This window comes from Archocentrus centrarchus, unplaced genomic scaffold, assembly GCF_007364275.1.
Source record: "Archocentrus centrarchus isolate MPI-CPG fArcCen1 unplaced genomic scaffold, fArcCen1 scaffold_113_ctg1, whole genome shotgun sequence".
In the NCBI taxonomy this organism is placed as follows: Eukaryota; Metazoa; Chordata; class Actinopteri; order Cichliformes; family Cichlidae; genus Archocentrus; species Archocentrus centrarchus.
In genome coordinates this window covers 141413-168788 of record NW_022060159.1, presented here as the reverse complement: position 1 = coordinate 168788, position 27376 = coordinate 141413, and the positions used below count along the sequence as shown (strand labels likewise).

Sequence of the window (27376 nt, the reverse complement as noted above, 5' to 3'; positions counted from 1 at the left end):
CTGTGTGTGGAGCCTGAGGCGGACACACACATCCCCAGACTCGCCACCGTCACCCTCGGAGGTGTGTAAATGTCGGCTGAAGCGTGGCAGAGGGACGGCGGGCCGACTGTCGGGCAGGAACATGTTAGCAGGAGCCAGCATGATGATGGCATTCGTCACTGGACCTAAACACACAGACAAGATATGATGTCATGGTGGCTCAGGAAGTGTTTTTTCTGGACAGAGACACAATCACATCTATAGAAGGAATTTAGCTTCCTGTGTAAACACTACAACACCCATGATCCTCTGCTAACCCTCCATGTCTCCAGGCATCATCAGCTCATTCACCATCCGGTTACAGGTACGAAAAGTACTACAGTATATGCAGTATAATGAATGCAGTACCACAGTATAATGACTGCAGTTCTACAGTATAACGAATGCAGTACCACAGTATATGCAGTATACCTTTTTGCTGTGTTAACTGATCATGTGACTATGAGGAGGACTCAGCTGTTGGAGTGCATTGGGTTGGGATCTCTGATTTGATTGGTGGTGCCGTGATCAGCATCACACAGCAGGAAGGTCGTGGTCTTAATCCCTGGGCTGACTGTGTGAAGTTTGCCTTTTCTCCCTGTTCCTGCGGGGGTTGTCTGGCTTCTTTTCCCAGTCCAATCACATGTGAGGTTCACCGGTGACTCGTAGGTTCGACTGGCGACCTGTCCGGGGTGGACGCCAACTCTCGCCCTCTGACTGGATGGACAGCTAGCTGGATCGCTCACCTTCCTGATTTAAGTTTTCCAGGTGTGCCTTTTACCTTCCTGCTGACATCACACCTGTTTCGTGGTCATGTGGATGTAGAAGGAAGTGCAATAGCGTTCCACTGTAACCAGCACAGGGTGCTCTTAAAGTCATTATCTATGAACAAAGCTCATCACATTATGAATGTATAGGTCTCTTAAAACAAACAAGAAGTGTATCGTGGAAGCAGGCTGAATCTTTATTGAAACTGAGATGAAACCAAATAAATTGGACTAAAACTGATCATTTGACAGTCACCTGAAAGGCAAACTGACCCTTTAAGGTTTTCATTGATATTTTCTTTATTTTCATGTTGTTTGTGAACGTTAACATTTTCCTTCTGCTTTGATTTTTTTTTATGTTTGTATGACACTTTTATGAAACATCCATGAAGTAAAAAAAAAAACTCACTGTCGGCTTTCTGTACACGTTCAGCTCTTATCTGACAGCGTTTGATCTTTGTTTCTTTGCACAGCTCTCATCAGGTCCTCCTCCAGCTAATAAAACGTTAATCATCCTGCAGCTTTTCCTCTCGCTGCAAACTGACAGAATCGGCATTTGTGCGTCAGTTGATGTGAGCTGCAGTTGGTATTCAGCCAAACGTTTGAACAGGAAGAGACGATCCAGAGGCTGAGGGAAAACCGGACCATCAAACTTTCATCACATCAAGTCTGACAGGAGAGGAGGCCACGCAGAAACAAACCCAGGGGAGATGGTCCAAAAGTTTGTGGACAGAGATGTTTATAATGTTCCCTCTGTACACCTCCACAGGTGATTTTAAATCAAACCATCCAGGTGTGACTGAAGTGCAGACTTTCACCTTTAATTCAACATATTTAACTAAAGTTCTGCATCATCATTTTATACACAGTCCTCATTTTCAGAGGATCAAACATTTTAAATATGAGAGTTGTTCTTGATACTGGATGAAAATCCTCTGCAGTCAGTGACTGCTTGAAGAACCCACGAAGATCACCACCTGCCGTGTTTCCTCCTTTACTGCAGCTGGTTAAAATACACTGTTTACCATCACCTGATCCCATCATACTCTCTGCAACTATGGCAACCATCAGCTCCTCTGCTGACTGATTAACCCATCATCAACATGTGTTGATCCATAATCAATACGTATTGATGACCATGAGTTTTCTTCCTGTTTCCCAGTTTAAATCACAACACGGCTCTACGCTGACTCCCAGCTTCAAATCGGAATTAAAAACCAACAAAGGAAAACGTGGACCAACGTCAGTGTGACATTGGATGATGCTGGGACAGGATGAGCAGAAGAAAAAAGAAAAGAAAAGAAGAAGGTGTCCACTGTAACCCCAAGTTTCTCACCATCCCTCAAAGTGTCCATCAACACCCAAAGTCTCCACAACAGACCGAAGTGTCTGCCGTTGAGTTTCTGCCGGTCTTTCGGGGGATTTCAGGGTGAAATATTAAAGCTCTTCTAATTCATCAGTAAAATATTTAAGCCGCTGCACTCGAGTCTGACTTCATGTTCTCTGAATGAAACTGAACGAGTCACATCAGGAAGAGATGATGGATGTCAACAGGTGACCTTCACTTCAATAAGACATGACTGTTTCTGTACTGAGACGCTGCTCCAGCTCACTTTGTTTCTAACAGCTGTCAGGTCACATGACCTGCATGATAATTTATCAATGAGACTTCTGGAAGTCACTGAAACAGGTTGTATTATTCACCGCATCGACTTCAAGCATCACATTCAGGAACAGTTTCATGTTTCAGAGAGCTCCAATGATTCTGCCCTGATGCAGAACATTACTTGTGACTCCATCAGTTCTAAACTAACAGGCTCCATTACAATCAGTTTTAAAACCTCAACAGGTTTCACTTGGATTGTTACATCCAATAATCACTGATAATCATCTATATAGCAGACAGCTATGTTCAAATGAACAGAAGGTTCACTGAATTACATGTCAGTTATGGTCAAAAACACCACCTGGTCAGGGCCCAACTTATTACAGGGTGACCCCAAGTCCCCATCAGCTCAACATCTTCTGTTCTTCATTTTAATGCTGCATGTTAAATAATCCAGATTATTATTACTGACCAAAATAACTAATTACTGTAATGAAGCAGCTTTGGGTTTAAACATTGAGGTGGTAGAATAATGGCCTGTGTGGTTCAAAGGTTAAATAAGAAGGCCGCGGCTCAGTGATTGTGTGCTCATCTCAGGGTTGGTGGCTCTCCTCAACCTGCTGAAGTTTCCTTTGGCTGAACAACAAGCTACTTCTGATAGGAGGAAAGCACCTGTACCAGAAGCTCCACCTTCATCAGTGTGTGTGTGTGTGTGTCAGGTTAAAAGACACCATTTTTACCTTCATCACATCATACTGCTGTCTGTCTGTAACCACGGTGACCACAGCTCCTCTGAGAAACTGTCCTACTGCTGACTTATTAACCTGTCATCAATACTTCTGATCAACCATTCGATCAGCTGTTTTTTTTTTACCTCCAGCTTGAAATCTTCATAAAAACAAATGTGTTTTTGTAACTTCACATCAGATGTGAATAAATCTGCAGCAACCAATCAAATCAGGCCAAACACAGGAAGTGAACTGGCAGCTGTAATCTGCTCAGCCTCCTTCAATCTCTGCAGAAACCTTTTCACTCCTCCGCCAGAAACAACTCGATTTGCAGCTTATCAGATGGAGGCCACAAAGATGGAGCGGCTCTAAGCGCCGCCTTCAATCAGTAAATCAGCCGCTGCTCTGACGAGGTGATGCTCTGCCAGACTGATTTCACGCCAACAAAAGCTCCAAACCACAACATGTGGGAGTCGATTTACTGCAGCAACCTCCACCATTCAATCCTCTGTAAAACCCCTCCACACCGCCACCTCACTGCTCTGTTTTCACGCTGCCTGCAGCGCCCCAGCTCACTGTCACTCCAACTTCCTGTCTGGGGACTTTTCAAATTAATTTCCCTGAGATTAGCCCGAGGATCCATTTAAGAGGCTGAAGGATGACAAATCGCCCGGGAGCGGACGATGTTTGCAGTAATGAAGCAGCCGAGCTGACTGACAGCGCCTGAGGGCTGAAACAGGAAGTGGCTCATTTACACATTGAAAGAAACAGGCAAGCTGACCTCATCTGCTCACTTTAAACAGCTCCAAAGGCCTTTTTCACCTTTACTAAGTCAGCAGATTCACCTCCATCCGAGCAGGCAGGTTAAGCATCTGACAGATGCCTTGCCGTGCACACATTTCCTGCAGACCAGCAGGAAGTAGCTTTCACAGATTAATGTGAAATATGATCAGACTGCAGCAGCTGTTCTGAATGAACATTAATGTGCTGAAAGATGCTTTAGCCAGTCAGTAAACATCAACACAGCTTTCACAACAGATGTCTTATAGCTGACTGAAGATCACAATGAACAGAGCATGATGACGACTCAAGGAACGCTTCACATCAGAACTGAAGCTTCTGTAGATTTAGTTTTTCTGAAGGACCATGCAGCACCACGTCCCGTCCACCTAGAAGCAAATCTCACTGCTCAGCAGCCACCTTGGTAACATCTGTGGGCAGTTATTGTAAAGCCTATCCAGCCAGCCAGCCAGCCAGCCATCCATCCATCCATCCATCCACCCTCTTAACTGCTGATCTAGGTCAGGTCTCAGAGGGGCCACATCTGTTCCATAACAGAGGGCTGCGTCCTAGCTGTTGTAGGGAGAAAACTTGTTTGGAGACACTGCTCTGAAATAAGGTTTGACATGTTTTTACCTGAAGGTTAAACCTCAACTAAACACGCACAGCCACACACATTTCAGCTTCTCTAACATCCCAATCCTGAGCACCAGCATCGTTAATGTCTGTGTCCCCACCCATCAGAGCAAACGCCATGCTAATTCAAGTTATGGACACAGGTAGAAAAAGCAGAAATACACTGACCTCAGTCTGACATCACAGCTTAAACTGTCCTCAACTTGACTGGTGTGCAGATTAGCTAAATGTCTAATATTTAATAAAATAAAATCCTAAATTTGTGATTATAATACTTTGAAACAAGTTTAAAACATTTATTTTGAAAAATAAATGTTAACTCTAATATGGCCCACAGCTTTTTGATGACTTCCTGCCACTCTGATTTTAAAGTCACAAACTGCTTAACCATCAGCTCATCAATCAGTGAGAAGAGGTAGTTCCAATACAAGCTCAATCAGTATGCTTATTCAAAGTGGCAGAAAGAGGTGTTTCCAGTTTGAACTGATGATAAAAGGATGTATATGAATGTGATTAAGACTTTAAACCAAACTGACATGAGAAAAGCTTCAATCTGAATGAGAACATTTCTGAAGACATTTTGAGTGTTCCAGTGTACCTGGATGTATCACGTAGAGATGGCTAAAAACAGCCACTCAATGGTCTTTTATTGTAAAATTATTGCAAAGGTGAAACAAAGTATAGATGTGTGTCTTTCACCAAGTCTGAGTGAAAGAGACAGCTAAAACATTTGTTGAAGGGTCAGTTTAATATTTGACATTTTATTTAGAAAATCCATAAAATCCGGCATAGTTTCCAGTCTCTGATAAAGTTTTAGAAGTTTTTATTTTCAAAGTCTAGCACACTTCCTGTGACACCTGTCAATCGTTTAAACTTTGAATGATGTTTCTATGATAAAGAGGCTCCAAAGCAGCCTTTCAGGGCATTCACCCATTGAAATGAAGGCAAAGGCCCATTATTCCCAAATCGAACCACACATCCTGATATAATCTGTCAGGTTTTCTCAAAGCTGAGGGCCAAGTTACGCATCAAAATCTCAGGTGGAATAATACTAATAACTCTGTGGCGCCTCAGTGCCATTTCATTGGCACACTCAGTTATTTAATTATATGCTGTAAATCTTTGGAGGACCTGTAGGTTCGGTTTTAACACATTGTTAAAGAGTTTCTCTCTAAAGTGTGTCCTCGCTCTTCTGCATCATAAATAAAAACCCTGAGCAGTGAAACTTGTGAGGTTTGAACTGAAAAGTCAGAGCATATTTCCTGCTTGTTGTGCTAATAGAAACGGGCTAATTATCTCCCACTCAATTACACATATTGATCGTCTGCTTGGCTCCGGCTGCTGGAATTACACTAATGGTCCAAATGTGGTCCAAAACGACAGATAAATCAGACTGAGTGTGTTAGAGGCTGAAGGGCTGCCAACACACTGCAGATACTCTGAGGAAACACCCTCAGCTGGTTCAGAACCTCTCACCTGCACAGCACACCTGGAAACCAGCTGCATAACGTTTTATCGATATTTCACAAAACAAATGGAAAAAACCCTTTAAACCAGATTTAAGACATTTATCACACCAACTGCTCCACAAGCTGAAGCATGAAGGAAACCTTTTCACCATCAACCTGCCAAGCAACCTGAACTTAATCTGGAGTCCAGCAGAGGCGCCACAGTGAGTCAGTCCCCATAGACTCCCATGTTAAAACGTTCAGCAGAAATAAACATGTTTACAGCCTGATACTGAAACTGCTTTGGTCTCTGTGGATAATTTCCCCATTCATTACAGCTGTATGGGGGAGCAGGTTTCTATAAATCACCTGGATGCATTATTAGGGGCGTGGCCTCTCTGAGTGACACATGGATGGTGACACAGGGGCTGCAGCTGCTAGCTGTCTACTAGGCTTCACCTCAGCTACCTGGAGTCCCTGATCTGGACCTCTGGACTGTGTTTGTGCTGTTGAAGCTTTTTGGAGCATTTTTAATGCAATTATCTGACCAATAATATGGCTGCTGTGACTTCATTGGACTAACAGACCATCCAAGAAGACAGAGCTCCAGTTTGCTAAGTGATATTCTGTGCACTGATTAGTACGTATCGCTCTGTGTAGCATGATTAACCAAGCTAGCTAGCATTAGCTGATAACTTAGCACTCCACCCACTTGTCCAAATATGGCCACTTCCTGGAAACAAAAACCCAACATGGTGGCAGCCAAAATGACAATGTCAAGGCATCAAAATGTGCAGAAACCAAGTGATTATGTCTCATTTTACTCAGTGTGGTTGTGAACGTTTGTATGCAGATTAACTGGTAACGTAATTTATCTCATATTTTAATTGGTCAGATTCTTTAATTTGAGCACAGCACCCCCTGTCTGTAGCACTGATACCTGCAGGTGACAAGTCATCAGATTTCTGATTTTCATTTTTTTTGTGAATGCTATTTTATTTATTGAAATATTCCTGAATTCAGACTTGGACTACATTTATTGTAACAAAAGATAATCAAACTATCAGTCAAACGCTGGATAATGAATTTTGATATGATAAATCTTTAGTTAAACCTACATCTGGCTGCTACCTTTACTCCTTCGCTGCTGAAACCCCCAGAAACTCGGAAACTGCTGCTGAGCTCTGAATTTCCAAACAGAATAAAAGTTTAGACATTTTGTCACCGATGTGTTGTTTGACTTTGGAGACTCGACAGTGAAATCCTGAAATGGTCTCTAACTGATTATCACATTAAAGAATTGAATCATTTCTTCTGTGAATCATCAGTGATGAACAGCTTCCTGTTTCTGTTCAGTCTGCTGGGGTCTCACATTTCTAGAGTCAATTCAAATTACTTCTATTGTTTTGGCTCTGTTTTCACTTAATTTTTTCGGTTGATGCAGTTTTTCGTCATCAGTTATTTGTCCAGACAGACTCAGAGATATTAGAGTCCAACTGATGATAATTCTGCTGTTCAAGTTGTTCTCACCACGCTTCCTGGAACATAAAGTCTCAGATTATAATGAAGCTGAATCCCTGAAAGGAGAAAAGCATACAGGTTGCCTCACGGTACACTGTCTGCACAGCTGTCACACTAATGCCGCCCACCATCTCTTCCCCAAAGTTTCCAAACGACCTGCAGGAAACCAGTGAACAATTCAGGAAGTGACTCTGATTCTTCACTCCAAGAACGAGCAGAGCCACCATCAAAACAGCTCATTTATAATGGCAGAAAACATCAGGTGAGCACAGCCAGAGAAACGCCAGAACAATCTAGGACAGGAAAAACCTCCCGGCATGAAGCACTGGGAACTGCTGCTAAGTCCTACAGCTACCAGAACGCACTTTGAGGAGGATTTTAGACCTCAATTCAACTCTAACAACGATCACATGACAGCATGGCTCGGCATGCCGTGAAGGCTGCACCTTCATGTTTACCAAATTTGGTGGAAAAATAAATATGATCGTCTACCTGCAGTTTGAAGGAACACAGTCAGGAGCACTGCAAAGAAGGCTCACCTGAGTCACATGTCAGGATGTTTGTGACTGAAAATGTTATCAATTTCAACTGCTGTGTGTTCAGGTGTCCTCTGTGCAGTCCATTTTAATGCAGCGTGGTGTGTTCAGGTGTCATCGTGTCCTCAGGGCTGTCTTCTTTATTCTAGCGTGATGTGTTCAGGTTCTTTTAGAGCTGTCTGCATCTCGCTCAGCCTCTTGGGGTAATGAATCCTGAGATGAGGAGGTGGTGGCAGAGAGTGGAGGTCTCTCTCTAGTGCCTGCAGGAGCGGTGCTCTGCTGTCAGACGGATGTTTCTTAATAACAGTCGCAGATCTGACATGCTGAGAGCCGACAGCCCGGAGGAGGCAGAAGCACTCAGACTGATCCACATCTCCCATTCCTCTCATGAACTCTGACTGAACCTCACACTTTATTTGGTTTATTTCACAGCAGCCGGATTCAAACCAGCCCACAGATAATCATTTATAAAAAAAAGTTTCTGTCACAGCAGGAAATTCACAGTTTTACTAGTTTCATAATACTGATGGGAATGCAGGGTCTCCACGAGGACAGCGCATCGACAGACTGCTCACCCAGCTGAAGGTCTGAGCTCTGAGAAAAATGTGAACATGCAAACAAACATGTTTGAGTCCTGATGTGAAGCTTAACCACTCAGAGGGTCTCAGATCAATCAGGATGATCGCTTCAGAGATTTCAGCTCCTAAACTGACTTGCTCCCCTTCAACCTGAGAAATGAGTGTTTAAAACCAATATTAAAGTCTCACAAAGAGACCACGTCCTGAGAGGTTTCATCATTCTTGTAGGACTGAAATACAGCTTCTCCAGGAAACAAAATAACTAAATACAGCCAGGAAGATCATCTAAATCTGGCCATGATGTCCTCAAAGAAAATTAAATATATGAAAATAAATGAAGGCAGCAGGTGGCACTGTGATACAGTGGTCAGCGCTGTGACCTCACAGCAGGAAGGTCCTCAGTTTGAATCCACTGGCTGGCTGGGTTCTTCCATTGTGGAGTCTGAATGTTCTCCCTGTGACTGCGTGGTTTCTCTCTGGCTTCCTCCCACAGTTCAGAGTCATGCATGTGAGTGTGAACGGTTGTCTGTCTCTCTGCGTCCAGGTGTACCCCACCTCTGAACTGGAGAAGCAGCTGAGTCTTCAGTATTTAATCTGTGACATTTACTCGAGCACAAACAGAGGGCGCTAGTGAGTGCATTAGTTTCTGTGATGACCGTCAACAACGTCTCCATATTAAAACATGACATCATTGTGATTTCAGGCTGAGCGACAGCTTCGTTTATAAATGTTTTATAAAAATAAAATAAGATATGAAGGTAAAACTTTAATGATCCCACGACGGGGAAATTTGCACATTACAGCAGCTCAGTACAGAGAAAAATGAAAGGATGAATAAAAACAAATAAAATAAAATAGAATAGAATAGAAAAACTATACACATATACATAAAATATATATCAATGTCAATACACATATACACACATATATACACACACATCAAAACACTATATAGAGATATCAAAACATTATATACATTTGTAGCCGGTAAGGTACACAGCATACATGGTATGCATTATATGGGTGAGAGTGTAATAAATAAAATGTATATATACTGTATGGATAAAGTGATGGCAGAGGAGGTAAAGTGTCCAAGTGACTCATGACATCATGATGTGTTGTACAGTCTAACTGCTGTTGGGATGAATGAGCTGTGAAAGCGCTCCTTCCTGCAGCGAGGATGTTTCAGTGTCTGACTGCTCAGCTCCCCCACGGTCTCATGGTGACGGGGGTTGTCATTGTTTCTTCATTCAGTGAAAAATAAATAACGCCATAAACATTCCGCTTCAGTCTGGATTAAACATAATTCCTCAGATTATTTCAGGTTTACATTTTGTTCTACCTGCCTAACACCACACGTAGATCTACACCTGTCTAACACTGGTTCCCTGTGCACACAGCTGGATTCAGAGACCTGTGTTGAGGTGACAACATTTGTCATGTTTAGTGAAGCCAGATAAATAATCCTGTATATGTTGACCTCTTTCCACCAGATCGCAGGACCTTTATCGGCAGGTGGAGTCTGACGTGGACGGTGGATGATTTTATGAAGCATTTCATAAAATCATCATGTTTCATTATGCTGATGAATTTTGAATCTGCAGACAATGAGGTCTAAAAATTCCAAAATATCTGTTAAAATCAGATGGTTTGACAGATCAGGTTTCAAACAAACGGACTGAGAGCAAGCGCAGCGCCTTCCCTCACGTGTTTGCGAGAAACGAAATCTGCTCTGCTGAGACGAATCCTTTTGAGGCGCTGCCGTCACGGAGGATGAAGCTTTCTCTTTAAATTCACTCTGGCTCTTTGTGAGCGGCGGCTGAAGGAGAAGTAGAAACGTGATGGGGCGGGGGAGGCAACCGCGAGTCCGTGCATCCGGCCAAAAGAGGGATTACGGTCACAGACAGGCCGTTTGAAGTGAGGTGGCGTCAGCACGGAGGATTTGGTTAATTATAAAATGCCAGTCACGATCACGGCGGGAAGGTCCCTCCTCCTGTTCCTGACAGCGCCACAATGCCACTTATTATCAAACAGAAACAAGAGGAGGAGACACCGGCCGCCAGCGCCACCAGACTCATTAATAACCTAGCAACAGCCATGGAGGAGGAGGAGGAGAAGGCTCAGTTCACCTTCACCTCCAACATGTCTGACTCCTGATTTAAGCCACAAGAAGAGGAGGAGGTTCACTTCACCCTTCTTACCTGCTCAGACTTTAACCACAGAAACATTTTTAATGACAGAAGAACACGTCACCTGTTAACCTAAGAATCGCTGATAAATCATAGGTGAACAGGTGTGTAAAACAATCAGACCTAAAGGTTATTACAGGGAACTCGAGCTGAACCAGAAGCTGAAAAAACTGAAATAAAAATAAAAACTAGACCTCTAAAAAAGAACAAATCCACAGGAAATGTGTTCAGATTTATCATCACAGCCTCTGATGAGCCTTCAGTGAGCTGTGTTATGACTGACCCCAACAAACAAGGCGCAGAACCGAATAAAGACGGAAAAACAACAGCTGATTCATTTCTACTGTGTTTCAACTAAAGGCTCAGTAAACTACAGGCTGATAAATCCACAGACAGATCAATAGATAGCCAGATGTTTTAATTCCACTGAAAACTTTAATTTCTCATCCCTGTGAGGAACTTTAGTGTGTTTTAGCCCAGCAGAACTTTTACATATTGTTCTGCAGAGTATTGATTGTTTCCAATAAACAAGTGTTTAAGAGTATCTGAGATGTTAAAGCTGCGAATGTTTCTGAGCCTCCTTCACACACAAACCTGAGCTACCATGAGAACAGAGCCTCAAACCTTCCCTCAGGTGAAATGTCGCCCCCTCTGGTGACAGTTTAAATAATTTTTGTCCCACAGGTGACAGGAGAAGGTTCCCTTAAGCAAGGCAGCACAGATAGAAAAACTCTAAACCATGATGCTGCTGCAGGGGGCAGGGCTTACCTTTGTGTGCGAGGCAGCGGATGCTCTGTTTGCTCTGAATGTCCCACAGTCGAACCGTCTCATCATGTGAGCCTGACAGGAGAAGAGTCCCATCCATTGATACTGAGAGACATGTCACCAGGTTCCTGAGGATAACCCAGAACCACAATCAAAAACCACCCCAAACACTGATCAATAAACCTCAATCAATAAAGTTAATCAAACCTGGTTCAGTAAATGCCTAAAAATAAACCTGGCCAATAAATGCTCCTCCTCAGCTCCTCCCTGAACTCCTCTAACTCACAGATGAAGTTTTTCTCCTCTGCTGAGGCTCAATGAAACTGGAGTCTGGAGGGATGTAACTATGAATAAGTTCAACATATCCAGGCTTTCTTTGTGAGCTGGTTTAACAAAACCTGAAACCCAAGCAGGGTTATTATAGTTAACGAAAACGAACAAAATAACAAAAACTGAAATTGAAAAAACACTGTCGTTAACTGAGATAAATAAAACTATAATTAAAAGGAATAAAAAACTAAAAGCGAACTGTGAGTTTTCAAAACTAACTGAAATTATCGATAAACTGACTTTCATTTCCTTGTTTGTCATTTTTTTAAAGCCTTGTTGATTGATATGAAATAAATTTTACACTCTTCGAGCTTAAGCTGGGAGCGCCATCGGGCAGCGTGTGCATGTGTGTGCACTCACAGCACTGGTCCTCCAAGTTATGGCAGTGGTCTGCCAAGAAAGCAGCAAGAGTCCCATATGGGAGTACGATCGCACAGATAGCAGCTTGTTGTGGATGATGAAGTCCACCTGAGAAGCGCACACAAGGCAGCTACAGAAACCGCTCTCATCCTACAAGGTAACCTGATGTTCACCTCTGGAGAAATGTGACTACTTGTCAGGTCCACACAGCCCACAACGTTGTGATTAACCTGTTTAGTCCTTGTGTGTTTCCGGCTACTTTTTGCCAGCTACTTTATCAGTCAGATAATAACAATCAGGAATAATAATCAAAGCATCAATATAAGGACTCACAAATGTCAGCAAATTCCTGGAGGGAGACTGCTGAAACTATTGGAATGGAAGTGAGGGAATGAAGGAAGTGAAAAAACAGAGACAAATATGTTTGCAGCCAAAAAACTGAGCACAAAGAGTGAGGACCAAAAAAAGTCCCAGCCTGCACCGCTTATAAAACACCAGCACACAACCACAAGACAATTAACACACACAATCCAGCTACACAAGCATAAATGTGGACATGAGGTCGGCCACTTCGTAGGTTGTGTACAGAGGCCACAAAGACCCTGAAAGTCTAATTAGGAGCATCTAACCAAGCTAGCTCCAAAACAGAAGCAGGATCAGGTGGTGAGAACATCAGGATGCAGCTGGATTTGTGTTTTGACTCCTTCAAAGAGTTTGTTTTTGTCAAACACCACATGTAGGTGTTATTAATCTGCTGCATTGATGCTGAAGTTTATTGTAGAATTTATTGAGTTTTGGAGTTCATATTTTTCTTTGTTTCTCCCTGTTGATGTTCATGTAGTGCTGCTGTCTGTGAACAGTTGGTTGTTGAATATATTTCTTTAAAGGGTATCTTGTGTCGCGTTTTCATTACACAATAACCACTTTTGCGCCTTGAATCTTGCACCTGATTAAGTATGAAAATACTAAAACACTGAAACTAACTAAAACTAACTGAATTAGAGAAATAAAAGTAAAAACTAACTAAAACTAAACTATAATGTAAAATACAAAACTATTATAACCCTAACCCCAAGTCACACACAATCAAAGATGATCAGAGGCAACCATCAGAGGATGAGTTAGAGCCCTGCCTTCTCCGCTACACCCTACTCTGTGACAAATCTCAGCACGAACAGTACTCAGGTTAATTCATTTTCTGCTCGATGAGCCTAAGGCGATAATGAATTCATGTGATTAATGATAATACAGGTTTTCAGGTTAGGCCCACTGATGTATTTTATAGACCTCGGTCACCAGTTCTTCTGGTCATGTCTTCGATTGGAGGAGGCGGAGCTCGATCTCTGATGATCTCAGACTGCATTTTCAGGTTTTGTTTAGTCAGCTAACTCAGAGAAAGACTGGATCTGTTGAACATTAATCTTTCTAACTCAGTCTGCTGGTTCTCTCTGACCTTCATGATTTCATCATTTACTGGAAGTAAAACTCAAGACACATGAGAGCATCCAGGGCTGAGAGTGAGCATGTTTCCAAAGGCAGGATAAAACCTGCAAATCCTAACGCTAACCATCATCATCATCAACATTATCATCACCACCACTGTCACAGTGGATCACAAATTTGAGATCAGGGAGCCTCTCTGTGAGCTCAAGTCATCTGAGTTTTCCCTCCATTACTCAAACTGCTGTGTATTAATTATCAGCTTGCTTCCAGCTTACAGACCATCACCAGCAGGAAGTTCCTTCTGTGTGTTCCTCACAGTGAATGTGGACAAATCCACATCTAACTCACCTGGAAACACCTGCAGAGTCAGTGAATCTCAGAGAGCTTATCAAGCATGACCTGAAGAAGCTCTGATACCTGAAGGTGTTACGCCTGAAGATCACAACACCTTTTACAAGGATTTACAAGAACTCTTAATCACTTTTGTTTCGTTTGCCACAAGCCTGTTTTAAGTCTATGTTCAGCTCATATTTCCTGCTACGTGCCCTGCTTGGCGAGTGCAAGCTTAATCCAGCTCGAGAGGCAGCCGACTGTGATACAACAGTTCAGACCAAACAGACTCCCATGAGTCCAGCAAGCCCTAAAGAGCTGAAGAAGAAACTCCAGATTCAAACATGGATCCTCTGTGGACGAGTCAGAGCTGACTGATCAATAAACTGCAGAGATCAATAAATAACCCACATTTAAAATAACTACACTTCCTGTTGTCACGAGATGATGTGACAAACCTGAGGTCTGCAGGTTTATTCATCTTTAAAATCTATCAATTTATTTCCAAATATGATGATATGAAATCTTTATATCAATAAAATTTGAACAATAAAGTCAAACATAATGAGGGAAAAGACATCATTTAAGTTAAATATGAATCTTATCTTCAAAAATCTGCAGTCTCACCTGTGACCTTTGAACACCTGGTTTCCTTCACTGTCCGACTGGAACGACTTTTCCCGACTGAGACTCTGCAGATACACACAGTTCCAACATTTAAACTTTATTAACAGTGTTAAACTGAGGCTCTGACGCGAGGATCAAATCCCTCTCCTCATGACCCCGCCTCCCCTACGCTGCTTGCTTTGCAGATGGGAGGAGCCAAGATACGAGGAGGTGAGGCAGACAAATGAGCTGAGAAAATGAGATAGAGGACCAAGACTCACCTGGCTACATAGAGACACCTGGAAAATGCTTCCATCACTTCCTCCACAGAACAGGAAGTACTCAGCAGGGTCAAAGGTCACAGACATGATCTCCACATCAAAGAGGACTGACAGGAGCAGCTCACCTGAGGACAGCTCCCACACCTGGACAGGTAGCAGAAACAAACACCTCAGACTTGACTGAGACTCTAAAGACTGTGCTGGGCTGTGATTGGTCAGATTTAACCTGTCTCTACATATATTGCAGCATGCTTGTATTGTAGCACGCACGCACACACACACTTCGCATTCAGGAAAAGCATTTCAACAAATCAGGAAGACAGGATTAGGCGACTGTTTCTTTTTTCCATGGAGACAACCCGTGTTGTCATGTTTTTAACGGTAAACTGAATTAAACTGATAAACTGAAACCAGATTAAAGGAATTCTGATCTAAACAGGAAGGTCCTTCTGTCCCCACAGGGGCCCAACCAGTCAGATCAGAGATGAGCTCCACCCACCAACACTGATTTTATTCTGACAGACACATGAGCAGCTCGCTGCTTTAAAGAGGACACAGTGGGTACAAGCTGATCTCCCACAATGCATTATGCTTCAGGCACCACTGAGTGAAAAACAAATAAAAGGAGAAACTGAACTTTGAGTTAACTTCAATAGTTACTTCCTCCAAACCAGCAACATGTTTGTTAGATCCCATTCCTACTAGACTGTTCAAAGAAGTCTTTCCAATTATTGATGCTTCAATCTTAAAAATGATCAATCTGTCTTTATTAGTTGGCTGTGTACCACAGGCTTTTAAGGTGGCTGTAATTAAACCTCTACTTAAAAAGCCATCACTGACCCAGCTGTCTTAGCTAATTATAGGCCAATCTCCAACCTTCCTTTTCTCTCAAAGATCCTTGAAAGAGTAGTTGTAAAACAGCTAACTGATCATCTGCAGAGGAACGGTTTATTGGAAGAGTTTCAGTCAGGTTTCAGAATTCATCACAGTACAGAAACAGCATTAGTGAAGGTTACCAATGATCTTCTTACAGCCTCTGACAGTGGACTCATCTCTGTGCTTGTCCTGTTGGACCTCAGTGCAGCTTTTGATACTGTTGACCATAACATTTTATTACAGAGATTAGAGCTTGCTATAGGTATTAAAGGTACTGCACTGCAGTGGTTTGAATCATATTTATCTCATAGACTCCAATTTGTTCATGTAAATGGGGAGTCTTCTTCACACACTAAGGTTAATTATGGAGTTCCACAGGGTTCTGTGCTAGGACCAATTCTATTTACATTATACATGCTTCCCTTAGGCAGTATTATTAGAAAGCACTGCATCAATTTTAGTTGCTGGGGGGTTCCCATGATGTAGTTCTTTTCATTCACCTCTTTTCACCCTGTTTATACCCCACTCTGCATTTAATCATTAGTTATCATTAATCTCTGGCTCTCTTCCACAGACTGTCTTTTGTCCTCTCTCTCTCCCCTCAGCCCCAACTGGTCACAGCAGATGACCCCCCCCTCCCTGAGCCTGGTTCTGCTGGAGGTTTCTTGCTGTTAAAAGCGAGTTTTTCCTTCCAACTGTTGCCAAATACTTGCTCATAGGGGGTCATTTTGACTGTTGGGTTTTCTCTGTATTATTGAAGGGTCTTTAGCTTACAGTATAAAGTGCCTTGAGGCGACTGTTTGCTGTGATTTAAATAATGAATTTAACTGAATAGAATTAAACTAAGTAAACGTCCCTTCATCGTACCACGGTAACCTTTGCTCCTGATTATGGGTCAGATAAAGATCATCAGCTGTTTATGTCCCTGTGACCAGAGTCACACCAGTTTGGATTATTTACATTTACTTTAATGGATTACACAGCAGTGGGGAATAAGTTTAATTACAGTAGAAGTCTTTCTGAAAGTGCTGTAACTAAGTTTAAGGATCTAATTCCTTCATTGTTATGCTCTTCAGTGCCAACACAGTGCAGAGCAGCTACCTAAACTCTGCTCCCAGTGAGGTCGATTATCTCGTCAATAGTTTTACATCCTCACTGCGTATAACTTTGGATACTGTGGCTCCTCTGAAAAGGAAAGCTTCAAATCACAAGTGCCTGACTCCGTGGTATAATTCACAAACGCACAGCTTAAAGCAGATAACCCGAAAGCTGGAGAGGGAATGGCGTCTCACTAAATTAGAAGATGCTCATTTAGCCTGGAAAAAGAGTTTGTTGCTCTATAAAAAAGCCCTCCGTAAAGCTAGGACATCTTACTATTCATCATTAATTGAAGAAAATAAGAACAACCCCAGGTTTGTTTTCAGCACTGTAGCCAGGCTGACAAAGAGTCAGAGCTCTGTAGAGCCAAGTATTCCTTTCACGTTAACTAGTAGTGACTTCATGGATTTCTTTACAAATAAAATTTTAGACATTCGAGAAAAAATTATTCATAACCATCTCAAAGATTATTCTTCATGTTCGGCTGCTTTCAGCACTGCTGGTATTTGTTTAGACTCTTTTGCTCCAGTTGATCTTTCAGAGTTAACTTCAATAGTTACTTCCTCCAAACCAGCAACATGTTTGTTAGATCCCATTCCTACTAGACTGTTCAAAGAAGTCTTTCCAATTATTGATGCTTCAATCTTAAAAATGATCAATCAGTCTTTATTAGTTGGCTATGTACCACAGACCTTCAAGGTGGCTGTAATTAAACCTCTGCTTAAAAAGCCATCACTTGACCCAGCTGTCTTAGCTAATTATAGGCCAATCTCCAACCTTCCTTTTCTCTCAAAGATTCTTGAAAGAGTAGTTGTAAAACAGCTAACTGATCATCTGCAGAGGAACGGTTTATTTGAAGAGTTTCAGTCAGGTTTCAGAATTCATCACAGTACAGAAACAGCATTAGTGAAGGTTACAAATGATCTTCTTACAGCCTCTGACAGTGGACTCATCTCTGTTCTTGTCCTGTTGGACCTCAGTGAAGCTTTGATACTGTTGACCATAACATTTTATTACAGAGATTAGAGCTTGCTATAGGTATTAAAGGTACTGCACTGCAGTGGTTTGAATCATATTTATCTCATAGACTCCAATTTGTTCATGTAAATGGGGAGTCTTCTTCAGACAGTAAGGTTACCGTATTTTCCGGAGTATAAGTCGCACTTTTTTTCATAGTTTGGCTGGGGGTGCGACCTATACTCCGGAGCGACGTATATGTGACATTTATAACACATAAACCAAAATACTCCAGCCACTTGACATCTCCGTGAACTGCAGCTTTAAGGCAGTCTTGCGTAACCTGTGGGCGCAGTGGATGATGGATGGAGAGCACAGCTTAATGGCAACTGGGAGAATGCGCCACCCAACTTTCCTGGAAGTCATTGGATGGATCAAGAAAACATGGGCTTCAGTGACAAACCATCCTGTTGGGATTCAGAAAGGCTGGAATAATTGGAACTGCAGCTGACGACGAGTCTGACTAACGCGACACAGAAGAGGAAGCGGCGCTTCGTCTACGGAGTGTACGGAGTTGTTTAGAAGTGACACCGAGGATGAAGAATTCAATGGATTGATGGTTTGGTTAACTTGTTAGTATGTTCTTTATGCTATGGTTATCTGAATAACTTAATGTTACGTTAACATACCGAACACGTGTTCGTTGTGCGTAATGTAGCTGAATGTGCTACGTTAGCATAACGTAGGCGTAACCGTGTTCGTCCTGTTCTTTAATCCATTATTATTTTAAATTGCCGTTCAAGATGGAATTTCTGCTCTGGGTCTCGGATTCTATCAAAGTGCGACTTATAGTCCAGTGCGACCTATATATGTTTTTTTCTTCTTTATGATGCATTTTTTGGCTGGTGCGACCTATACTCCGGAGCGACGTATAGTCCGCAAAATACGGTAATTATGGAGTTCCACAGGGTTCTGTGCTAGGACCAATTTTATTTACATTATACATGCTTCCCTTAGGCAGTATTATTAGAAAGCACTGCATCAATTTTCATTGTTATGCAGATGATACTCAGCTTTACCTATCAATGAAGCCAGATGACACACATCAATTAGTTAAACTGCAGGAATGTCTTAAAGATATTAAGGCCTGGATGACCTCTAATTTCCTGCTTCTAAATTCAGATCAAACTGAAATTCTTGTTCTCGGCCCCACAAATCTTAGAAACATGGTGTCTAACCAGATACTTACTCTGGATGGCATTACTTTGGCCTCCAGTAACACTGTGAGAAATATTGGAGTCATTTTTGACCAGGATATGTCCTTCAATGCACATATTAAACAAATATGTAGGACCGCTTTTTTGCATTTGCGCAATATTTCTAAAATTAGAAACATCCTTTCTCAGAGTGATGCTGAAAAGCTCATTCATGCATTTATTACTTCTAGGCTGGATTATTGTAATTCATTATTATCAGGCTGTCCTAAAAGCTCCCTGAAAAGCCTTCAGCTGATCCAAAATGCTGCAGCTAGAGTACTGACAGGGACTAGAAAGAGAGAGCAGATTTCTCCCATATTGGCTTCTCTTCATTGGCTCCCTGTTAAATCTAGAATAGAATTTAAAATTCTTCTCCTCACATACAAGGTCTTGAATAATCAGGCTCCATCTTATCTCAAAGACCTCATAGTACCATATCACCCCCAAGAGAGCACTTCGCTCTCAGACTGCTGGCTTACTTGTGGTTCCTAGGATACTTAAGAGTAGAATGGGAGGCAGAGCCTTCAGCTTTCAGGTGCCTCTTCTGTGGAACCAGCTTCCAGCTTGGATTCGGGAGACAGACACCCTCTCTATTTTTAAGATTAGGCTTAAAACTTTCCTTTATGATAAAGCTTATAGTTAGGGCTGGATCAGGTGACCCTGAACCATCCCTTAGTTATGCTGCTATAGGCCTAGTCTGCTGGGGGGTTCACATAATGCACTGTTTCTCATTCACCTTATTTACTTTGTTTATACTCCACTCTGCATTTAATCATTAATTGATATTAATCTCTGGCTCTCTTCCACAGCATGTCTTTCTCTCCCCTCAGCCCAACCGGTCGCGGCAGATGACTGCCCCTCCCTGAGCCTGGTTCTGCTGGAGGTTTCTTCCTGTTAAAAGGGAGTTTTTCCTTTCCACTGTCGCCAAGTGCTGCTCATAGGGGGTCGTTTTGACTGTTGGGTTTTCTCTGTATTATTGTAGGGTCTTTACCCACAATACAAAGCGCCTTGAGGCGACAGTTTGTTGTGATTTGGCGCTATATAAATAAAATTGAATTGAATTGAATTGGGCAGCACGGTGGCGTAGTGGTTAGCACTGCTGCCTCACAGTTAGAATACCATCTGGAAGGCCTGGGTTCGATTCCACCTTGGCCCAGGCCTCTCCCTCTCTCTGTGTGGAGTTTGCATGTTCTCCCCGTGCTTGCGTGGGTTTCCTCCGGGTACTCCGGTTTCCTCCCACATTCCAAAGACATGCACTTACTGGGGTTAGGTTAATTGGCTACTCTAAATTGCCCATAGGTGTGAATGAGAGCATGAATGTGAGTGTGAAAGGTTGTCTGTCCCTCTGTGTTGGCCCTGCAACAGGCTGGCGACCTGTTCAGGGTGTACCCTGCCTCTTGCCCTATGACAGCTGGGATAGGCTCCAGCCCCCCCGCGACCCTTAACAGGATGTGCGGAAGCGAATGGATGGATGGATGAATTGAATTGAATTTAATTTAATTTAATCTAGATTAATTATTTAATCAGACCTTTGATTCATTTTATAACCTGATCGCTGAATGAACAGCTCGCTGTGACTCACTCAACACATTTGTGGTATCGACACAGGCGCATGCACTCACCTTCACCGTCTGGTCTAAGGAGGCGGTGGCAACTCGAGCCTGAGCTCCCATTAGGCCACAGTGCAGGTCTGTGATTGGCAGAGAGTGACGAGACAGGATGTGGCGAGGCTCGGGGGCGTGGCTTATATCCAGCTGGGCGACACTGAAACACAGCGAGGAAACAGAGAGCCGGTGACCACAAATAGTCTGCATTCAGAACCACCCCGGCAGATTTCAGATTCACAGCTGACACTTCAACCGAAGAAGGTGAGTCTGAACCCCATAAACACAAAATTGTTGCCTGAGCTCCCCCGGTGGAGACTGCACCTCTCTACAGGCAGACTTCATACTCAAGTCATGAACTACTTTGCTGATATAAATATAATTAAAAGTTACAGAACACGTCAGGTGTTTTCTCACCTGGACAGACTCCACACCAGAGCCAGGTTGTCTTTTCCTCCAGAAACAAAATGGCTGCTATCATCTGTGAACTTCAGACAGGTGACATCCTGATAGTGACGACTGAGGACAGACAGCAGCTTACCTGTGCACACCTGGCCAATGAGAAAACAGATTGAACACACCTGATCTAGAAGAAAAAAAAGATATGATTCTTTTTGACTGAAAAAAACTGTTGAAACTGTTAGAAACTCAGTAATGTTCATGTTTCTTCTAACTGTGTCCTTCTGGATTCAAACTCTGGGTTTAGTGGAGTTTCTGGAGAAATCATTTCCTCTCAGGTCTCTTTGAGCTCTTCCTGAAATCTGTGAATCTTTGTGCCAAACTGAGTGAAGCAGCTCCTTTAGCCTCTGATCACCTCCTCTATGTGTCTACTGGAGTTTTATTCTAACCAGATGTTCACATGTAGCAGTTACAGTGTGTTAGTCTGAGATGTGTATTTAATGTCTGAGTCACAGCACGAGCTGGTCTCCACTCCTCTGCTCACATTTCACCCTCCAAATCTTCCTTAATGGATTTAGCTTCTACTGTGACCTCCCTGATAGAAACAGTTGAGGAACTCTGAGATGATGCTCTGCCTTAAACTCTCCTCTGTTAGCATCATCTCAGCAGCTGTTTGTGGGATCAGGAAGTGGATGAAGAGCCTTTACATAACTTCTCAGTTGGAAACATTTAAAAAAAAAGTTTTCTGTTCAGATTAAGTCCATACATTAGTTCATCAGAGGACAGGAGAACATCAGAGTTTCTCCACGTTAATCCTGCTGGGAGTCGGTATGTTCTCCAGCTTCCTCCCACAGTCTAAAGACACATTAGGCTAACTGTGTGACTGTGAGTGTGAATGTTTATCTGTCTCTTTGTGATTAACTGATGACCTGTCCAGATGTACCCCACCTCTCATACCCCCAGCAATCCTGAATTACATAAGGGGAAAAAGATGGAGGCCAGCATGGTGGTTAGCACTGCTGCTTCACAGCAAGAATGTCGTGGGTTCAAATCCACCATCTGGCCGAAGCCTTTTTGTGTGGAGTTTCCATGGTGTTTATGTGGATTTTCTCCCACAGTCCATAGTTAGTGGGGTTAGGTTACCTGGTGATTCTAAATTGCCCATAGGTCTAAATGTGAGTGTCTCTGTGACAGGCTGGTTACCTGTCCAGCATGTACCCTGCCTCTCGCCCTATGACAGCTGGGACAGGCTCTTTCTCTATTTTTTTGCCCCATGTGTTGTTGAATGAACAGCACAGGACGCAGATGACTCATTCATTGTTTGATTGAATGATTGATTGATGACGTGAATGAATCCAGCTGAACATCAGTGAAGTTACTGAAAGAACTTCCGTTTAATGTCACGCTGTCTGCTTATTGGTCCGTACGTCAGCAGGTGAACTGGAGCTTAAAATAAATAAATTATAGTGAACTAATCAGAGAAGAAGCAGAGCCTGAGCTGACTCACCTCCCACAGGTAAACAGCCTCAGAAACTCCAGCAGCAAGGAAGAGTCCATTAGGTGAGGCAGACAGACAGGTGACCACACCTGGACACACGATCTTCTGCTGCAGTTGATCCTGAACAACAAAACACATCAGAACAGGTGGGTGTAACTACAAGGTAAGATCAACATATCCAGGCTTATTCTGTGTTAGCTGGCTGTGATATGCACAGAAGTCCAAAAACAGAACACCGTTCAGGTTCAGGTCAGGCCATCCCAGGTCTCACTATAATTGCCCACAGGAATGTTAAAGTAATGGTAAATGGTAAAGGGAGTGGTTCACTCTGATGAATGATTGGAGAGCAACTTGAGACTTATCATCTTACCCAAGGATACTTTGGCACACAGACTGGAGCAGCCAGGGATCAAACCATCAACCTTCTGGTTAATAGAGGTCCTGCTCTACTCCTGAGCTGCAGCCACACCAAGGGTAATGAAGTCACCCTGCAGGACAATGGAGTCCCCAAATGGGGGCACCCTCCAGCACTCCAAGAAAGCTGGGTACTCTGAGCTGTCATTTGGCACATAAACACAGAGGACAGTCAGGACCCATTTCCCAATCCAGAGGTGCAGGAAAGCAACCCTCTCAACCACTGGGAGAAACTCCAACATACAGGCGCTGAACCGAGGAGATACAAATATGCCCACCCCCGCCCACTGCCTCTTGCCAGGGGCATCTCCACAGTGGAAACCCTCTCAAGGAAACTGGTTCCAGAGCCCAAGCTGCACATTGTGATCAGCCCGAGTATAGCTAGCCGGCACCTCTCAGCCTCAAGCACTAGCTCGGGCTCCTTCTCCATCAGATAAGTGACGTTCAGTTTCAGTAACTGCCTTTGACTCCACCATGTGATCTGTACTACACTGGACCCCTCCTGTGGGTGGAGAGCTGGACAAACTCCTTTGGGCTAAACTTAGCTGGGCACCATAGGATAAGGTCCGGCCACGAGCAATATTTTATTTATCTGCACTCCCACCCATAATGCATACTGTGCATGCTGTGTACAAATTGCAAATTACTGGCTACAAATGTATATAGTGTTTTTGATATCTGCATATAGTGTTTTGATGTATGTGTGTATTGATATATTTTTTATGTATATAGTGTTTTCTATTTTATTTCATCCTTATCTGTACTTAAGCTGCTATAATATGCACATTTCCCCAAGGTGGGATCATTAAAGTCTATCTTACCTTATCTTATCTTATGAGATGCTTGCTGTCAAGCCCCTCCCCCAAGCCCAGCTCTAGGTGAGGCCCCAGTAACCCCAGCCTGGGCAAGGTAACATAGTCTAGTGTTGTCACTTACTGCTAAATTATATATATATATATATATATATATATATATATATATATATATATATATATATACCTGTCTGACTGCACTGATGTACATATTAGTGGAATATAGTCTACATTCTTCTATCTTTTAATTAGTCTCTGCACTGTATATTTTGTAATTTTGTAATATTGTGCTATAGTTATAGCTCTAATATCTCTGTATATTTGCAATTTGTATACTTGTATATTGTCTTATAGTTTTTATACTTATTTGTTTCTTTCTGTAAGCACGAAGTACCGCAGCAATTTCCTAATGCTGTGAACCTGTTCACCCATATGGCAATAAAAACCTTCTGATTCTGATTCTGATTCTGATATATATATATATATACACACACACACACACACACACACACACACACACACACACACACCAAAGGTTTTCATTTTCATTTTTTTTTTTTATTTTATAAGTTCACAAAAATTTTGCCATTAATTCTTTCTTCTTTTTTTTAAGTGTAGTTTTGATTTTACTAAAATGTTTTCACACTGAGTTAGTTCGGCTTCAGTTCCCTGTAATAATTCTGCCAGACATCTACACAGAGCATAAAAAGCAACATGGCAGACCATTCACAATCATCATGGGCACATAGAGCGGTACAATAAAGATATTTACTGGGGTTCATGTCTGTTACCTCTGCCACTGAGGTTCTGTTTTTGGTAGCGTTTGTGTGTCATTCTGTCTGTAAACACGATAGCTTAAAAAGTTTGATCAAACTTTGTAGGGGTGCAGAGTGAGGTCATGTTAACAATCCATTAAAATTTGGCTCACGGGTCGCCCGGGTGGCTCAGTGGTGGTGCAGGCGACCACATGCATATGCCGGTTCAAGTCCCGGCCTGTCGCCCATTTGCCCGCGTGTCTTTCCCCCATTTCCTGTCTCTACACTGTCAACAAAAAGCCGCTGTGGCCAAAAAGAAAAAAAAAGAAAATTAATTTGGCTCACATCCACCAAGAGCTTCAAGGTCAACTTCATGATTTATTTATTTAGAAACTATGATTCTTACAAGTTTGGTGTGTATTGTCAACATATAGAAAATACTACCCTTCTGCGGCAGCATTGATGCTGAGCATTTAAAACGCCGGCACCCTGGAGCTGTGACATCAGCTCTGGATGGGTACGTCAGTGCGTCATTGATACCTGTTAATGTTTGTACAGTAATGTTTCTGTTAGATTACCTGTCGGAAACAAGCTCTCATGGATAATGTTTGCTAAACGCCACAATTTCAGTTACGTTATCTAACAAGTGAAGGACAACAGGAGCAGCTATGACGGCTCTTATTTTTTCATTATGAATAGTAAACCTCTGTATGAACTGAATCATCTGTAAACTTTTCAGCTGTTTTGGAAAATCTTTGATTTAATTTGAAGCCTTATTTGAACTTTTGGACAGAGGCCATTTTTATTTATTTATTTGCAAAATTACATTCACCTTAATATGCATTGTTTATTTGATATTTATTGTGATGCTCACATAATGTTAAAAATACATTTGATTAGTTTCAAACTCGTATTTTTATGGGTCATTATTTTAATTGTGAGAAGAGACAAGAAGGTGATGTTAATAGGTGGGCAGGCTTGAACAGGTGAGGTAAGATTGAAATAATCGTTGACTAATCGATAAAATAATTGCCAGATTATTCGACTACCAAAATAATGTTTAGTTGCAGCCCTACTCAAGTTACTCGTGTCCAATTATTTACAAATTAGTGCCTATTATCCATGACCTGCTCCTACATAATGTTTGTGGAATCAAGCACCTGTCATGCTGCCCTGATCTGATTTTTACTGCACTACAAACTGGAAGTACATTTAAAAAGAACAAAAAAAACAAAATGAATACATACAAAATACAATATTATTCCCTTAGAAGGAAATACCCCCCCAGAGAAGGTGCTGCCTTGGCGGACGTTTGCACTCTCAAACTTCTGGTTGTGGTCCCACCACTCCATGAAGTCACTTCAGTTTGTGATCAAATTGAAATTCATTTTTTTAAAATATTCTCAGTGAGGGCGCCAGAGTGGCTCAGTGGGTGAGCAGGCAGTCTGTCTCTTTTCACTCTACACTATCTAATAAAGGTCAGCCGAGACTCTTGAGCATAAACTGAACATCTAGGGCCAGGTGTTCAGGATCTGTCACCATGGTGACCTGTATCTGTCACCATGGTGACAGGTGAACAGAGACACCTTAATCATTTTGAAAACTTTAAGCTCAACATATGTAACTCTTGCTTCATAGTTACACCCTCAGATGTGTTTATGTTAGCGGCGGGTGGATTGATCCAAATATTGATACAACGCTGGTATAGGATCGATACTGGCATGACAGGATCGATGCTTTAGTCTGTTTGTCTCATGTAAGTTCAGCATGTTGCTCCCGTTCATGAGAACGGAGACTCATGCTGGTTCTTCAGTATTAGTTAATGTTAACATGTTACTGGTCTTCATAGCTGTTACAATACGCAAACATTCAGAAAATATATTCATCCCTCTGAATTGTGTTAAATTCGAATGAAAAAATATACCTGAAACATGAACTGTGAAAAATGTCATTAAACAACAGAAGCTGAGCCAGCGAGTCTTACAGAGGGCACATTTACATTTCAGGTCTCCAAAGATCCCAGCCTCAAAACAAATGAAAAACTGAAAGGTGTGGAAAGCAATCATGACACACTGCTGTCGGAGCACCCTTTCAAAATAAACTGCTTCACAGAAAAGCTTAACCTTCACATCTGCGGGAGCTGAACAACATCTGGATAAACTAACAGCAGTCTGTGTGGAAACATCTGGATTCATAAACAAGATTCTTTAACAATGTGCTGCAGCCGTCACGTAGGTGAGGTTTGATGACAGGGAAACGGGGTTCGGTGGATGTTTTTCGGGCCGAATTCAGCAGCGGGTCTGGATGGTTCCGAAAAACGTTTCTGATTTTGGTTTTTCAATGAATTTTGAGTTTGAAGGGCGCGCGACTCTTAAAGCGGCACATTTCTGAACGGAGTTTCGTTTCGCTTTGTTTCTGCGTTCAGGTCTGCAGGTTTCTGCGCACCTGTCCGCGCCGAGGGACGGTGCGTCAGTTTCGTGACTCTCACCAGGTGAGCCCAGATGAGCCTAGGTGGGCCAGGTGCCGTCCTACCTTCCTTTGCAGCTCCCACACGTTGATGAAGTTCTTGCCGAGCTGCGCAGACAGCAGGTACTCCCCGCCGAGAACCGTGAGGCTACGGGCCGCACTGTTGCCGCCGCGGTACGATAACAGGCTGGAGCCGCTGTGCGGGTCGAATACGGTGCAGTTCCACAGCTGGGAGCCCGAATCGCTGCTCAACAGAACCTCCAGAGGAGCCGCCATCATAATCACATACACCGAGACCCCCCACTACACGTGCCCGTCA

General features: G+C 42.6%; 1 protein-coding gene across 1 annotated transcript; it reads right to left on the bottom strand.

Annotated features, from left to right (window-relative positions):
• LOC115775388 (WD repeat-containing protein 18-like) lies at positions 1–27376 on the bottom strand (the record flags this gene model as incomplete). The annotated part of the gene is made up of 8 exons (XM_030722924.1): positions 27124–27376; positions 22620–22730; positions 21131–21264; positions 20732–20873; positions 14923–15066; positions 14663–14727; positions 11576–11700; positions 1–164 (listed from the first exon to the last, which is right to left on the bottom strand). Coding segments are annotated over exons 1-8 (1098 nt in total), but the record flags the coding sequence as incomplete, so codon positions are not given.